General features: G+C 37.1%; 1 protein-coding gene and 1 long non-coding RNA gene across 2 annotated transcripts; one reads left to right on the top strand and one right to left on the bottom strand.

Moving 5' to 3' along the window:
• The first annotated feature begins 2,339 nt into the window (after positions 1-2,339).
• Positions 2,340-12,671, top strand: LOC135935486 (uncharacterized). The gene is made up of 3 exons (XR_010574222.1): positions 2,340-2,559; positions 9,346-12,471; positions 12,535-12,671. It is a non-coding gene; the product is annotated as an uncharacterized LOC135935486 (long non-coding RNA).
• On the bottom strand, positions 8,525-15,482 carry TBCD (tubulin folding cofactor D). Its single transcript, XM_065477859.1, has 17 exons — positions 15,059-15,482; positions 14,287-14,471; positions 14,097-14,235; positions 13,849-14,029; positions 13,440-13,799; positions 12,688-12,917; positions 12,498-12,637; positions 12,341-12,446; positions 12,107-12,287; positions 11,886-12,047; positions 11,616-11,831; positions 11,390-11,560; positions 11,174-11,310; positions 10,234-10,385; positions 9,981-10,176; positions 9,335-9,655; positions 8,525-9,054 (listed from the first exon to the last, which is right to left on the bottom strand). Exons 1-17 carry the CDS (start codon positions 15,422-15,424, stop codon positions 8,785-8,787), a joined length of 3,513 nt encoding a protein of 1,170 aa, XP_065333931.1. The 5' UTR covers positions 15,425-15,482; the 3' UTR covers positions 8,525-8,784.
• Positions 15,483-15,732: the final 250 nt, after the last annotated feature.

Genomic DNA, 15,732 nt, shown 5'->3' with positions numbered 1-15,732 from the left:
TGACTTGCAGAACGAACAAGTTAATTTTTTTCAGTTGCGTCTGAGGAATAAAAAGATGTATATTTGACATAACACGTGTTTGATTATTCATTCAACTACGGAGTTGTTAAAATTATGCAATATCAGGACAAGAGCGTCGCGCGGGTTGCATAAAAAATAAATAATATTAAACGTGATAATTATTAAAGCTAACTTGCTCGAGAGGGAAAGGTGCCAAAGCAATCAGTAAGTGTTGTTTTACCATTTGCAATTCACCAGTTGCGAAAGCCCTTAGTGTTTGAAGCCACCAATAGATGGCGCCAGTGGTTACTTTCGATTTAAAGGCACTTCCGCAGCGATTTCATATTCAATCCTGCCAATAATATGCATTTTTCACTTCAAAAAAGTTTTCTTTTGATATGCTGAAAACAAAAATTGGTTTAGCCAATCGCCGTAAAAACGTTGGGAAAGATTTTTTATTGAACAAAATTGTTTATCGCGATTCTACGGCGATTGGTGGAACCAATTTTGGTTTTCGCACATCAAGAGACGTCACTATTGTATGAATTCAAATATTATACCCCTAAGAAATCGCTAACTAACAGTTTGATTTTAAAATTTTTTGCATCTAAAATTTAAAATTTTTAACTCTATTAAGTGTCATTTTTTACAGCTGACACAAGCTCGATAATTTTTATACTCTCGAGTAATATAATAAGGAAAGACACAAAAACCATATATCTGACTCACGCATCCTTGACACAGTCTGTCAATTAAATCAGGGGGCCCAATCTTCAATAGGGTCTTGTAATTGCATATAGCACAGCAAAATCCAGTAAATTTCCACGAATTAAGGAAGTATCAGTCGGTGGTGAAGGATTAATAGCCTCAATTTTCTCCAAAGAGCACGCGTGACAATCAGTGACCAAAGCGCGAGTTTTACGATGGGGGAAAAAATTGCTTATTTGCGTGTGCTCGCAAATGCAATTCGTAAACAAACAAGAGATAAAGTAATAAGTGAGCACGTTACTACCATTGTAATTTTCCGGTTTATATTCTTAACTTTATTCTGTTTTGCAAAGCAAAAATGGTACATTGAACTCAGTCGTACGTTAACGCATGTTATTGTTACTTTATGAATCAGCGGTATGTAGTTCAATGTGTAATGTACTATTGTGTTTTGACTGACGATAGCGGTAATTGTTTTTCCTTTTTCGTCACTTGCAGAAAAAATAATCATTTGGTATTGAAGAAACATATTTATTTATATTTATGCAGTATTGAATCATTCGAAAAGGTCTGACTGACCCTTGTGACATGACACTGTACTAAGATTATTGGCATAATATTATGGCTAAATAGATTTTTGGAAAGGTAAGTTCCTTCCATCAACGTTTGACTCTACCCTCTCGCATTTTGCTATACTGATAGTGAGTTCGTTCGGATTTGTTAGGATTGCAAAAGACTCGCTCTTTGCTGGTTTTCCTTTTGCGTTTTTTATGCTTGAATTAATTTCACGGGACGATCCAATCTTAATTTCAGGGAGTGAGACTTTACTTTTCCAGAGTCCAGAAGTGGTTAAAGATTTAAATTTTTACCGACCAGATAATTCGAGTCAATAATTTTCATGGTTCATATTTCTCACAATCAGTTCACTACCTCAAGAATATCTAAACAATTTAAAACTCATGAGCCATGAAATTTAGTGCGAAATATGTGGCTTTTAAATGGAGTTATAAAAAACGGAAACAGTCAATGTTGGCATTTCACCATTTAAAAATGGAAAAAATATTCGCTAAATAATATTCTATTTTATACAATAGCATATTTCTTTTGTTCTTAGCTATGTTGGAGGTTCAGTGACACATGATTATTGATCACTATAGGATTAAATTTCTTATTTATTTCTTCTTTGAAAACAAAGAGATATGTTGATATGTTTGGATGTAATTAGGTTGAAATATATCGACCATAATGTTTACGCACTAAAGCTGTTGAACACAAATTCATTATTACGAACTCATCATGAAGCCACAATTATTATCCAACTGTCAAGACTGAACGCACGAATTGGTGTAATTTGATTATATCCAACGTGGAGCATTCATTCAGTAAGGTGGCGGTAATTAAGCGAGCGTGCAAAGTGGTCTTTAACGACGTTCCATTGATCGTGTTTATCTTAAATGATAAATCTGGTGACCTCCAAAAAAGCCACTATGGCTGCTACGTTTAGCGTTAAATTTAAATAATTTAACGCTACAATTAATTAGTGTGGTCTTTTTTTGCTTCTTTCCACCGTCTGATGTAATAACTTGGCGAGGTGCAGGAAGACATTCCTCCGCCCAATCAGATCGAGCATAATTTGTTGCCTTTAATTCCAACAAGAGAGGATAGTGTAACAAAAACACGAAAATTTCATCATACACTTTGGCTTCTCCAAGGTCCTCGGCAGCGCTAATAAAACTGTCCAGTGTGCGAGTTCTACGCAGTGCCAACTCGAATCACACTCCGGTCAGCGGATTTTTCGCCTCGTCCGCCGCATCTCTCTGGACCGCAGACATCGCGACACATCAACCAAAGGTATCAATTTCCAGCAGTGGCATAACATTTTTTTAACTGATTTACTGAAGATTACGTTCATTTAATCTGACATCGTGGCTGTAGTGCTTACGAATCATATTATTTTATTCAAAAGTTATAAATACACAAAATAGAATAGACGCCACACATCGCCACGACCTGGGAAAGTGAAAAATTAGGCGTCAGCTCTATAACTATCCCTCCAATTAATTAAGATTAATGGCAACTGACACTTTGGGGGTTTAAATTGTGCTATTTGCCTCTGAATAAAATAGTAAGGTAGATTTGTTTCCAAGACAATTTTTCATTTATTTGATGAAAAACTTATTTGATTGTGATTATTATATCGACTTTTCTAGCCTAGGTAGAGTCTTCTACATTTCAACACAGTCATTCCCATTGAAATATATTATGCCTCTAACATCAAAAGAATAAATGAATGAATTGGTGTAGGAAATAGGAAATAACAATCGACCGGGCCGGGTGTTAATCTTACAACCCACGAAATAACGGGAACAAAAATTAATTTCTAGGCTGCGAAAACTAAAATATGCATGGCTTTGCTTTGAAATTGAATGAATTTATTTCATTTGTCCGTTCCGACAGCTGGTTTTCAGTATTACAACCATCAATCGATGAGTGAAAAAACAATATTTTTAGCGAGTAAATATATATCTTTTGGTATTTCATTTGTTACAACATGTGATTTTAGATTTTATTCATTCAGAAGAAAACAATTGCAAACATTACTGGAAACTTGGATGACGAGAATTTTTTCCAATTTGCCAACCCTACACTTGAATGTAAAGTGTAATCGAGTAAATAGGTGGTTAAAGTGTGAGTACGTGCTAAAAAGCTACTTTTCTGCTTGTACTATCCTGACGGAGTTGTTGAAAATCGGGTTAAATGTTCAATTTCCGCAGTTGCATTGCTCCAGATACAGGAGATAGATTCGATTAACCTCAAACGTCTTGAGAATTGAGAAGTGAGCTAAACCTTTTGTATGCTTACGAAAAAGTTGTTTTGGTTGTGAGCATTAATTATTTAATTTTACATTCTTTTCTTTTGAATTTAATAACCGACCGTTCTCAGAAGCTTTTTCGTGACATTTAGTTTTCCACATCAAAGTGACGCCCATAGAGATAGTTCCAAAAATGAGCATCCGCGCATCAGTCTCCTGTATATGTATAAGGTCACTGCTCCAAGTTGGAAGAGCATCACGTGAGCTGTAAAGCAACTCTTATTGCTAAAAGAGGAATGTCTGGTGTCTGGTAGTTAAATTATGTGATTCGAAACTTTCAATATCCTCAAGCAACGATCACGTCTGTGTGCATTAAACGCTCCTTATAACTAATCATCATTCACAAAACGTCAGTTTTAATGGCCTAGAAAAATAATTCATTGTTCCTCTAGGCAACATCTCAACACGAGAGTCACACAGGTTGCATAAATTTGCAGTGCAAAATTTTCATGCTTTGGACAGTAGGCAGCAAGAAAAACATTAATAAGCTCGTTGTAAGGCGATAATAATTATTAATAAAAACATTAAAATATCTTGATACCTTTGGCTACTGGAACTGACGAGATGTGGTTTGAACGGTGAGAAAAAGTAGACGAACCTGAGAAAACGTCATTTACTGCGGCCTGGGAACGATTGTTTGGTGTCCGAGTTATTGAGAGGGACATGGCATTCGCAGCTAAAAAGTGTACGATCAAAACCAACATCATGGCACATGTCTGTTTCACCGTTGCAAAGTCCCAAACAACTGTTGGTTGCAAAGCAGTTGCACAAAACTGCACATTAGTCTCACAAATTTTGGTTTTGAGTTTGATTAGTGTAATTTATTTCCTTACATTCCAACATTTTTGTAAATAATTTTATAAAAATAAAATCGCAATTTAATGGTGTACAGAGAAAAATGCAACAATAATGTGAAGCTTTCATGCGGTGTAGTCTACCCACAAAGCCGGTTCTCTGAACATGTATTTTATTCAGCACTTAAAATGCTTAAAATAAACTCTCAATGCAATAATCGCTTTTTTATACAATTTTCTGGCAAACCGGATTGTTATATAATAAGCATTACGTAATTTGGTGATATTTGTCGCTAATCTGCACGATGGGTATGGGACAAAATCAGCAAACGATTGCTGAAAAATCGATCGTAAAAAATCCAAAATTAGGATTAGATATTTATTATAAGAATTCAAATAATCTAAAAATATTTGACCCATCTCTAGCGGAGAAAAAAAGTTAACCTTCATATTGGGCTGGACGTGAAAGCATTCCTTCAGCACTCATTTATGTTATCTACCAGTGCGATGTGTATTTATAAGAGTTGGAACGAAATTAAATGTTCAAATCCACTTAAGCTCCTTCAAAATAATGACACACCATACACTTTAGGACAAATTGAGCAACTTAATCCTTCTCTTGAATCAATTTTTCAGTATTAAAATATCATGTTTAATCATTGTGAACGTGAAAAATAGTAAAATTTACGCATAATTTCGTGTAAGTAAGTAATCGTGCTGAAAGTAAATAACGTGATGGATCTTTTTTCCTTTTACCCAATTTAAATGTCAATACGAACGCTGCTTTGAGATAAAATTACTAGTTTTTCAAGAGACCTTAGACTATACTTTTATACTTTTCTATCCCTCATGCTATTTCATATTAATTTCTCTGGAATTTGACACTGAAAATTGTTGGTTAATAAAAAATTAATTACGTTTGAAGACAAGTGATAACTCAAGTAAAATGAGACGCAGCAATAATCAAGAGTAAAGAATATTACGCTGGAAATTAAAGAGGCAGTGTCTCAGAATGGCACGCTCATAGATAAAAATCCAGCTAAATGAAATAACCAGTTATGTAAGATTCTTTGATCACGAGCTGACCGAGTGGGCATGAATGATATGTGCGACTCCTTCTATTCACCAACGATGTCCAAAAACATATTCCACGTTTATAATTGCTAAAACATTTATTTTCACCAAACTCAACGCTCTAAAAATTAAACACGCTAAGAACAGTTCAAAGATATGCTTGGTTTTTTATGGTTTTAACGCTAGAGTTTTAAAAATTCTGAATATTTCGACTGTAATTTTTTACAATTAAGCCACACAATCTATTTCCGATGCAGAAATTTAAGTTTAATTTCATATTAAGCGACCTGACGACAGTTTTGTCGGGACGCGAGTTGAGTTAGGGTCAGAATAGTTATATATAGGCATCTCATTTAAGCGCTGCATCGCTACTACTAATAAGGGCCGACCACGATCCAAGTCATGTGATGAGACATTTCACAGCCCAAAACTCGTTTCTGTAACCGCCAATACACGTAGATGACCCCACGGACCCCGCAGCTACTTTTTCACTATCGTTCCAAGCATACGTGAACGTATAAGTCACGATTATAAGGAGCAATTTAAAATTAACAGCTATATAGTTGTTAAATTTTTACTAAAGCGGACCAGTTTTCTTATTGAGTGGCGTTACATATTTTCCTTATATACTTGCAATTACTTGTGAATTTAGTTCTAGTTGAAATTTGATTAATTGGTGAAAAGGATCAAAGTCATGATGAATTTTGAGATTTTTATTGTGTTTTTATCTAAATGAACGGTAAAAAATTGTTTATCTAGTTCATAATTTGCCATAAAACTAGAATAATATATGCAGTTTTCTTAATCTGTGCTTTACTCAATGAATTATGGTGTGACTTAAAGGGGATAGAACAACTTTCCCCGTTATTAATGGATAAAAAAGAGAAAAATGCTGAAACTGACTACTTTGCTCAGCATTCTCCATTCAATAATCGAAGTATAATATTAACCTCATAGCGGTATTAGTGCTGACGCTGACGTAAGACTTTACACGGTTCAACCAGAATGCATGCGATTAAAGCGATCGTTCATTTTTCAAGTGCAATTCAGTTTCAGAATATAAAAATAATATTGCAAGATGACATTATGTTTCCAATGTATAAAAGGTACAATCATATCATCCCTTTAAATTGATAGTCCTTTCAATAATTATTTACTTCGTAATATATAAATAAAAATGTAATCATAAATATTTCTTCATGACAATGTAGTACGTACGTGGCTAGCAGTAGTTGCTCACTTTATTTTGTAATTATAAGTGACATTGTACGTGCACGCATATTATACTATGTGACTGGTTTTTCTTGATTTTTCTTAGATCAAACAGACATTAAAGATGTTCAAGCATAAATAACAAAACTTTAATTGATGACATTAAATCATTAATTGATAGCACTCTGCTTGACAATTTGACGCTTCTACGCTGTCAATCCATTATCCCTTATTTAGTTATTGTTCAAAGGGTACAAAAGCCAAAAAGAGTGCTTTGGATTCAAGTGGAATTGATTCGCATTGAAACTTTAATTCAGGTGAGGCGTTGGCTTCAAATATTTGGGTTAAACCGCAAGACCATGTCTTGTCCATCTGTCTCCTATTGGGAGTGCAGAAAGCACTGTAAAAGCTTTTACTAAAATTAGGCAAGAAAAAAAAATGAAATCAAGTCACAATCCTTAATTCAACTAAAAGCTGAGAAAAACTTACAATGTATTTTTATTTGGAAATACAAATTATGATGTCAAGTAAAGAGCAGAATTTTAGTGAAGCAATTTAAATCTGTGTTTATTGTAATTTTGTAGGATTTTCATTTTTTATTTTTCCCATCCTCCATCAAAGATAGTTGGATGAATGAGACCGAATTAACGAGATGCAGATGTATTAAAGCAATTGATCAAAGAGCGAATGACAGTCTAATGCGCACCATGAATGCTGCAAAAGAGTCGATCTTCAGGGTGCGAGAGAGTTGTGTGGATGGAAAACCGGTCGAGAGGCTCAAACACAACTCCGCCGATCATGTGACTATCAAAGAAATTCTTGGTTAGATGTAGAAGCTTAACTGACTCTAGCGACGCACACGCCAAGCGCGTGCATGCTCATATTTATATTTGTAGATCCTGATGAATATAATTCTGTAATATATGTGGGGCATAAAACTAACTTACAGTTTACTCGTTTTTTTATCCTTTTCACGTGGATAGTAAACACTGTTTCAATTTCTTGTTTACTGATGCCTAAGTTTTCTCTGAAATATGTGTGTTGTGTAATAATCCTGTAACGAGTAATTGTATCACTCGTTTAATTTATTGTCACAATCCAATGCGATTATAAATCCATAGAAAAAAGATCGTCTCGTGTAATATAGAATGATAGAATACAATGCTTATCTGAACAAAGTTCATCTTTCTCAGGATAGGAATTAAATTTTTGTATCAAAATAATAATGGAACTAATTTACATGTACTTGATGTCTATTTCTATTTGAAAACTTAAAAAAATGAAATATTATTTCAATTTTTCTTAGATCTGCATTAGAGGAGGCTGTTAATTTCGATTTCAAAAATGGTATTGCTGAAAAACAAGTGTCCATAGTTTAATTTTTTTAACGTTCTGCGGGGACACGAATTACAGAAGGCCAGAGAAAGCTGCAGAGGAAGTTTACATTCGCGATTTAGGACACTGAACAGGCGACCATGAATAACACTGATAGTTTTGCAATGATGTTTTTAAAATAGAACAGGTTTGAGGAGCAATGAACACACATGCTGTTTTTTGATCAGAGAGAATCTCACGCTTGGAATACATAAGAGTCTTGTAACACGCGTCATTGTCTCTCCATAAAATAATGAAATGCCTTCAGTGTCAAAACAAAGATTAAAAACTGTAAAATATCGGACATCAATTTTTTTGTGATATCATCAAATTTAATAAAATATATCCTGCTCTAAATGTGAATTTCTTGTGTCATTCTCCATTCTCTTAATTAGCCTCACTCATTACTTACAAAAGATCTTTTAACTGGTATTTCTTTTGTGATTCCCCAAACCCTGCTGGCGAAGGTGAAACAATTATGCGATTTACGTATTTTACCGACTCTTTATTTTAATTAAATTTCAGCAGAAGCAAAATTTTCGCATGAAATGCTTTTTTATCACATACATATAACAATAATGTTAATTTGGTGCTTTCAGCTCTAAATAATATCGTTATTTCAGTGCTCATACCAAAATTTGAAATTTAGTGCAAAAGTAAAAATAAAAATAACATAACTTTAGTAACGTAACACAGATTAATAGTGTGAGTTATCAAACATGCAAAAATGGTGTGAAACTCAGAGGGAGCTTAAGTCGTTTTCTTCTGCACGCGTTTTGGTTTCGGAATTTGCAGCTTATCGCATATATCATTGCGGATTGGCTGCAGATCAGAAATCTTGCCGTAAGTCCAGTCGGTCTCGCTGAGTAGACCAAGAACGACCTCTGGGCTCAAGTCAGAGAAACCGTCATCTTGCGCGACCATGATCGCCTCGTACATTTGCTCTGCAGTAAAGCCACGCACGCGGGGATAGTTGTGGCACAAGTAAATTGCCAAGTATGACAGCGCAGTGTCGCTTGCCTGGGACAAAATATTGATAATATGTTGATCAATAAAATGTTGCTTAGTTGCTCAGAAATGGCGATAGGTTCTGTATGAATCGGGGAAGTTAAAATATAAGTAGGATCAGTGAAGTTTAAAAAGAAAAACCGCTATTTAAATTCAACAAACAGAAAAATAGTTTCAAAACAAATTAAATAATGCATTTTAATACATCTGGGACATAGCAAATAATTTTTTTGGTAATTATTTTACTTATATTGCGCCAAAAATGTCTATACTCCAGTTTCCAAAATCCTACCTTTTTCTCAGCTCTGATGGCTGCAACTTGGCAAAGGACAGGAATGGCTGCAAGGTATTTGGGTACTGAAGAGCACCTGGCCGTTTCCTTGGACACCAATTTGACCAGGTTGATGGCAAAATCAGCAGGCAGAGTTCCATCTTGCTCGACCAGCACTCTTGAGCAAAACAGACGGTCAAGGAAGCGCATAAGAGGCTCTGTGATTCTGTTTTGACCCTGATGCTCCTCAAAGATGTTCAAAATGCACTTTGAAATGCGGGCCAACTCTTCACGTGACTGCTGGCCGAGATATTCAAACAATGCGCTGCTTGAATGCTTCACCTGCAATTGCAATGTACGTTTGATTAATTATTTTTTTTTAATTTTAAGATAGTTCACTTTTAATTTTGACATAGCTAGATTATTAATATTATTAAAGCTTAATTGATTATTCATTGAGCCTGAGTATAAGACACAAAAAATAACATAATTGACTTAAAGCAGGCAAATAATCTTTTCTGGGGAGATGGCATGTGCAATTTGTTTGAATTTAATTTTACTGAAATAAAAGATGATATTTTAAAAATCATTAGATACCAGAGTTAAAATTGGCATGTAGCAGAAAATGAAGACAGAATTGAATAATATGATACAATTTTGTAATTACCAGAGATTCAGTAAGTCCACCGACGCTGGCAACAAGTCCCATTAGAATGTGGCTCGTGTAAGGTGGGAGGGCGAGCATGCGGGTGAAGAGTGGAAAAGTCTGAACTTCAGCGCTCCAGTTGATTTCGCGGCAGATTTCAAGTGTGAAGATTTGCAGGAGAGACTCAAGGCAGGGAATTTTGTTGTTGGTTGGATGGCTGTGAATTTTATTGAGGTGAAATTAACTTTGATGTATAAATGCTGAAATCACCAACCTGTATAAAAGATTGCTAAAGACCTTGCCAGCATGTTTCCTGGTCCTGTCAATTCTCTCAACAGCGTTTCGGGATACCATGCCAACCACTGTAGTCATCAGCTCTTCAGTCAGAACACAAGGTTTAGAGATCAACGCCAGCTGCACTGTGCTCTGAGAAAAATAGTTGATGTTACATTACTTGGGCAATTTAACCAGTTGACTATTTTATATAAGCTATGTATTTTTGAGTGAGCGGAAAGCTTGATTTTTTATCAAGAGTTGCACCTCAAATTTATATCACTCTTGTGAAAAAAAGTAAATTTCGCTAGTACTCTTTGCCCTTTCTTGCTGTGTATGACCTGATAATTTATTGTATTTTATTTTACATGACTAGTGCAAGAATAAACAAGAATATAATCCTGATTTAAATAGTGGCTAAAGATGACTGAAACCCGAATTTTTAGACAAAAAATATAGATCTTCATTGCCAAAGTGTGGACAATAAGCAATAACTTACTTGAAAACATTAAAATTCCCTCTCAGCTATCAATATTTTCGCAGTAGCTTACAATTCAAGTAATGAAACACAATTTTTTCTGGGTCTTCTTGATATGTTTGTTCTAGGAAAAAAATTGTAACCGAGATTGTTGTAAGAAATAAAATTATTTGGAATCTCGAATAATTTTGAATGATGTCTTATTAGGGTATATTCTATTTCTTTGAACAATCGTTAAATTTGACTTAATATTTCTGAAAATGACTCTAGTGCCACAAAAAAATTGAGCCTATTTCTTTGTCTATTTGATTGATAAATCCACATAAAGTGGATTCTTTTGATAAGAAAACATAACAAATTTCCTTTACCTACGAGTTATAGTACACAAATAATTTTCAAATCCAACTAAACAATGAGAAGTTCAATGTACTTGTCCATCTGCAAAAAATGAGAGTATTTTCACCTGAAGACCGGACATGGAAGCTTCCCGGACCCAAGCTCCAACATCACCGCGGCTGTCTCTGGTGTAGTCATTAAGGCCATCAATGAAACGGTGAAAAACTATGGCCGATTGGTTAGGATACCACCAACTTTCATCCCCTACAAGAAAATGAGAACATTTTTTAACTGTATTCAACATTTCAAACAAAACGTGAATTTGGATTGCCGTTAAATTTACCTTGGGCAGATGGAGTTGTGCCTGTTGTGGCGCAAACGGCAGAAAGGGCCAGTAGAGCATCCCTTCTGCTTTCAGTCCATTTTGTCGTTTCAGCTGTGATTTCGGAACATTTCGCAAGTGTGTGAATAACCGACGCGCTCACCCCTTCAAACATAAATCTTGGCAAAGCGCCTGCAAAAAAATGGGTAATTATAACCCGACAACTATCAGTGCTTGATTGCATTACCAACGGCTTTGCAGAAACCCATGCGGGTAGTTTCAGCCTGTATGTTTGACAGAGCCTCTAGCAATATGGTTATCAGTGTTGACTGTCGAGGCAGGATTTTGCCCTCGAGGTCTTTGCAGAAGTGCTCGCAGAATGCTGGCAGAGCTTCAACAGACCTTGTTCTGGTCTGTGGATCAACTTGCTTCATCGAGTCTATCATGACCTTCTGCCAGTCCTCTGAAAGTTAGAATTTTTAAGTGTTGTGGAGAGAGTTCAAAGTGATAATTGTACCTAATGTTTGAGTGTGCTCGTGGAAAGGCATTTTGGCGATGGAGGCATTCTTGATGAAGCTCAGCACAGCCTGTCTCATCAAATCCCCTCCCATGCCTTGGAATTGGTGCCTTTTGCCAATCTGAGTCACCAAGTCTCTTGTTTCAGTCAAAGTGGCATCATCTAAAGAGGATTTTTTGCTTATTTTATCGGAAAGAATATAAAAGATTTAGAAACTGCACCTAACAATTTCATCATTTCCTTTTCTTGCGGGCATTTTGAAAAACCAGCCAGAACTTCTCCTACAGCGGTTATCGATCCATGGCGAGTGTGCAGATCAATAGAAGAGGTGAGGCGGAGCAGCTCAGGAAGCACTATTTTCGCCATGTACTCAGGGGCAAGAGGCGTCAGTTTGTGCAGAGCCTGGTTAGAAAATAAAACTCTTTCACAAGCAATTGAGAGCGCCAAATATTTACCTTAGCTGCCAACTCGCGGATAGAAATATCCCAGTGATCAACCTTTTTCTGCAGCAGGTGGTCAATCAGAGGCAGGGTATACTCCTCAAATTGCGCGATCTGAACCCTAGATTTCATAACATGAGCACAAGGTAAGAAAAATGAGTAAAAATTTTACGATATCTCCAAGAAGGCATTGTGTCTTATTCCAACAGAAAAGAAGTCAGCGGTGGTGATGATTTCGAGTCCATGAGGAAATGTACCTTGCCTTCCAACGTTCTCTTGGAAAGCGGCAGATGCTGCTCTTCGACAGTTAATCTTTAAGAACGTTATTTAATAAATGATGCACCAAGATTTGAAATACATACCTCTCGATCAAATACTGTGACCACGACCAGAGCGCTGGCAATACTGTTGATGTAAGGCTCCAAAACATCTTTGTCAAAGGCCCGAGCAAAAGCCCAACAGACATAGCAAGCTGAGTCTCTAATCACCGCTCCGACAGGTAAATTGGCTCTTTTTTCGTCAAAAGCCAAAGCCTTCAAAACGATTGGGACAACCTCAGGCAAGCGGGAGGGAAGAAGAAGACCGCGTCTACCTGTGAAACGTGAAATTTATAATTAAACTCACCAATTAGGTTGAAAAAAATTTTACCACTAAAATCTTGCACATTTTTTCAAAATATTATAATGACGATGTTTTATAAATAAAAATGTACATTCAAGAATAGGGCGTCAGTTGGAGCCAAAACATGTATACAAATAAAAATCTCAATTTTAAACTAACGAGGGCAAGTACGATTATTTCATTATCAAAGTCATTTTTTTAATATAATTTATAAAATGAATAAATATGGAAAACCAGAAGTTCCATGTTACGAAAAATATCATTTGAAGGCGCATCTTTTTCAACGCTGAAGCTAATAGTGGAATAAAACGCTATTAGCATCAACAGGATTTTTTTTAATTAAAAAACTCAAGCAAGATTTACAATCATGATTAATAATTATTTCTTGTTTTTATGGACTGATTTTAAAGCAATCAGCTCATTCAGATCAGAAGTTCAAGATTGTTAGTCACGATTTAGCGCAGAGTGATTTAATTATTTTATTTTGACATACCTAGTTCTGCCAGGGCCAAACATCCACCATGCCAGGCATGTGGAACCTCCCTGGCGTTCATGACTGCCAGAACTGATGCGACCACTTCATCCCCCAGCTCTTTGGGCAAGCGCACGGTGATCCTACCAAGGCCCTTAGCCGCTGACCACCTGACCACAAGGTCAGTGTGCCGCAGACCCTGAATCAACTCTTCTACGACTTCCTCCAGCTCATCAGGGACTTCAAAGTCTTCGTCTTCTGGTTCAGCTGTACTCTCAGATGAGCTTTCAACAGATGCTACAGTTTTCAGGTTGTCGGCCAGAGAGCGACTGCCTCTCTGGTATCTCCAGGGTGCAATCCTGGGTTTCAAATAGGTAAGACCTGGAAAAAATTAATCAAATACCTTGAGATAGCTCGATTCAACACTTACCAATCCTTTGAATCAGTTTCATCGCGAACTTGTGGGTAAGGGAAAACATTTGATCTCCCTTTGTGCACTTCTGAGCCCAGCGGAGCATAGGAGTGGCGAAAGGCAGCAGGTCGTCTCTCTTGCCATGCTTGAAAATCCAGCAGACTGCTGCCATAACTCCTGCTGGTGGGTTTCCCTCCAGCTAGAATTAAAAGCGGACATGAATTTCAACGTTCTCAGCTTTACTGCTGTTTGAAATTTCTTGTTACCTTATTTGCCCAGTCAAAGAAGATGCCCAAGTGCGGTTTAATCACGTCAGACCTTGTTAAAAATCGCGAGGTTAGGAATGCTGCAGGTCGGTGGCAAGAATCCAACACTGAGAGATACTGTTTGCAAACATCCAGAATCCTGAAAATTTATAGGTTAGAATTTAGCTCGCAATAAAATGTTTTGCCTCACTTTTCCATCGTGGTTTTCCGCCCGTTGGCCTCGCTAGCAGTGAAGCTGTCCAGCTTGGACATGTGGAAAGGCATCATGACAATGATGGACAACCAGAGGAGCAGCATATGTCTGGTGGCCCAAGTGTTTACATTGCCAGCGTCCTGCTCCATCAGCATCCGAAGTACAGGCTCCAAATCTGACACCTGAGCACCAAACACAAAATTTAATTTAATTCAAGATCAAATTGGAGATTTTTTAAAGACGTTTCCAGAATAAGTTCCAGAACGTTCGTTACCAAATTGAATTGAATTATTTATTCTAATTATGTATGTGACAAATTCCTTTTTCAAACTATGTAATGTGCTGTAAATTCTAACAATAAAGATAAACTCAATTTCATTCCAGACAATTGTGCAGTGCAATAAATATATGTATAATACAAATAAACTCCGAATTTTGACAGGAAGTTCCAACACCAGATTTCAAGACCCCTTGTTGTTTTTTGAAATACAACATACAACTACTAATAAGTGAAGGAAAATTCTCAAATTGGAGATGAAAACAAACTCTAATTGATTCTATTATCTCCTAGCACAAATTTTAAATTTCACCTTCTCAATTGCAGTCACATAATAACGTTATTTACATAGAAATATTATTTATTTTTAAAAACCATAAAAAAATCAACATCCCACAGCTCCTGCGTAGTAAAATTGATAAAATTTCTGAAAATTTCCCCTCATTAGATTATTATCCCCTGAGGCCCCTGAGTAAAAAGAACAATTTTGACCTCGTGAGGCAGCATCCTGGCGACAGTCTTGTACCCCCGGACGTGGGACACGACGACCAGGTACTTGAAGGCCTCATGCTTCAGGTCGACGGACGTTTGCCCGTCCTTGACGATCCCGATGAGCCTGTGTAGGATTTTCTCAAGGTGGCTGTCGAGGAGGTGCGGCTGCAGCTGGTACTGGGACAGTAGCTTGGTGAACTGGGTCAGCTGGAGCTCAGCTCGAACGGAATCCGCGTCGGACACCTCACCGATCAACCGGAAAACCTCGTCCGCGTCCGTGAACGCTTCCTTGGTACACGCCACGTAGTCCAGGCTGTCCAGGTCTTTGGACGCAAGGTCCTCCGCGCTGCCCAGGATGTGAGACATGCTGGACAATCGGTTGGACACTTCGTATAGTCGGTCTCAAATTATCTCAAACTGCGCACGGTGCGGTCGTTCACTTCACTCTATTCGCCGTATTCGCATCGCATGTAAACACGGTGACGCCCACGTGTGTAAGGCGAACGATGGCCGAACTCGCCCGGAGAGTGTCGACTCGTTGTTGCAGGCTTAGACATGCCCGCCGAGCGCCAAAGGGCTGCGAGTTGCATAGCTACGAGAGCACAGGCGTCCAAGATGAAATGATTTTATTATCATAAAATTTTTTTACCCTCTTTCCAGCGAGCATTTGTTGA

This window comes from Cloeon dipterum, chromosome 2 (assembly GCF_949628265.1).
Source record: "Cloeon dipterum chromosome 2, ieCloDipt1.1, whole genome shotgun sequence".
In the NCBI taxonomy this organism is placed as follows: Eukaryota; Metazoa; Arthropoda; class Insecta; order Ephemeroptera; family Baetidae; genus Cloeon; species Cloeon dipterum.
The sequence above is the reverse complement of the archived record's forward strand: the minus strand, read 5'-3'. Positions and strand labels throughout refer to the sequence as shown.

What these genes read in the sequence shown, in the direction of transcription:
- TBCD (XM_065477859.1), bottom strand. Translation starts at nt 15,424, where the DNA reads ATGTCTCACATCCTGGGCAGCGCGGAGGACCTTGCGTCCAAAGACCTG. An exon ending in AATGCCTTCTTGGAGATATC is followed by an intron (nt 12,447 to 12,497) that starts GTAAAATTTTTA and finishes TATGAAATCTAG; the next exon opens with GGTTCAGATCGCGCAATTTG. An exon ending in CTTCCATGTCCGGTCTTCAG is followed by an intron (nt 10,386 to 11,173) that starts GTGAAAATACTC and finishes TATTTTTCTCAG; the next exon opens with AGCACAGTGCAGCTGGCGTT.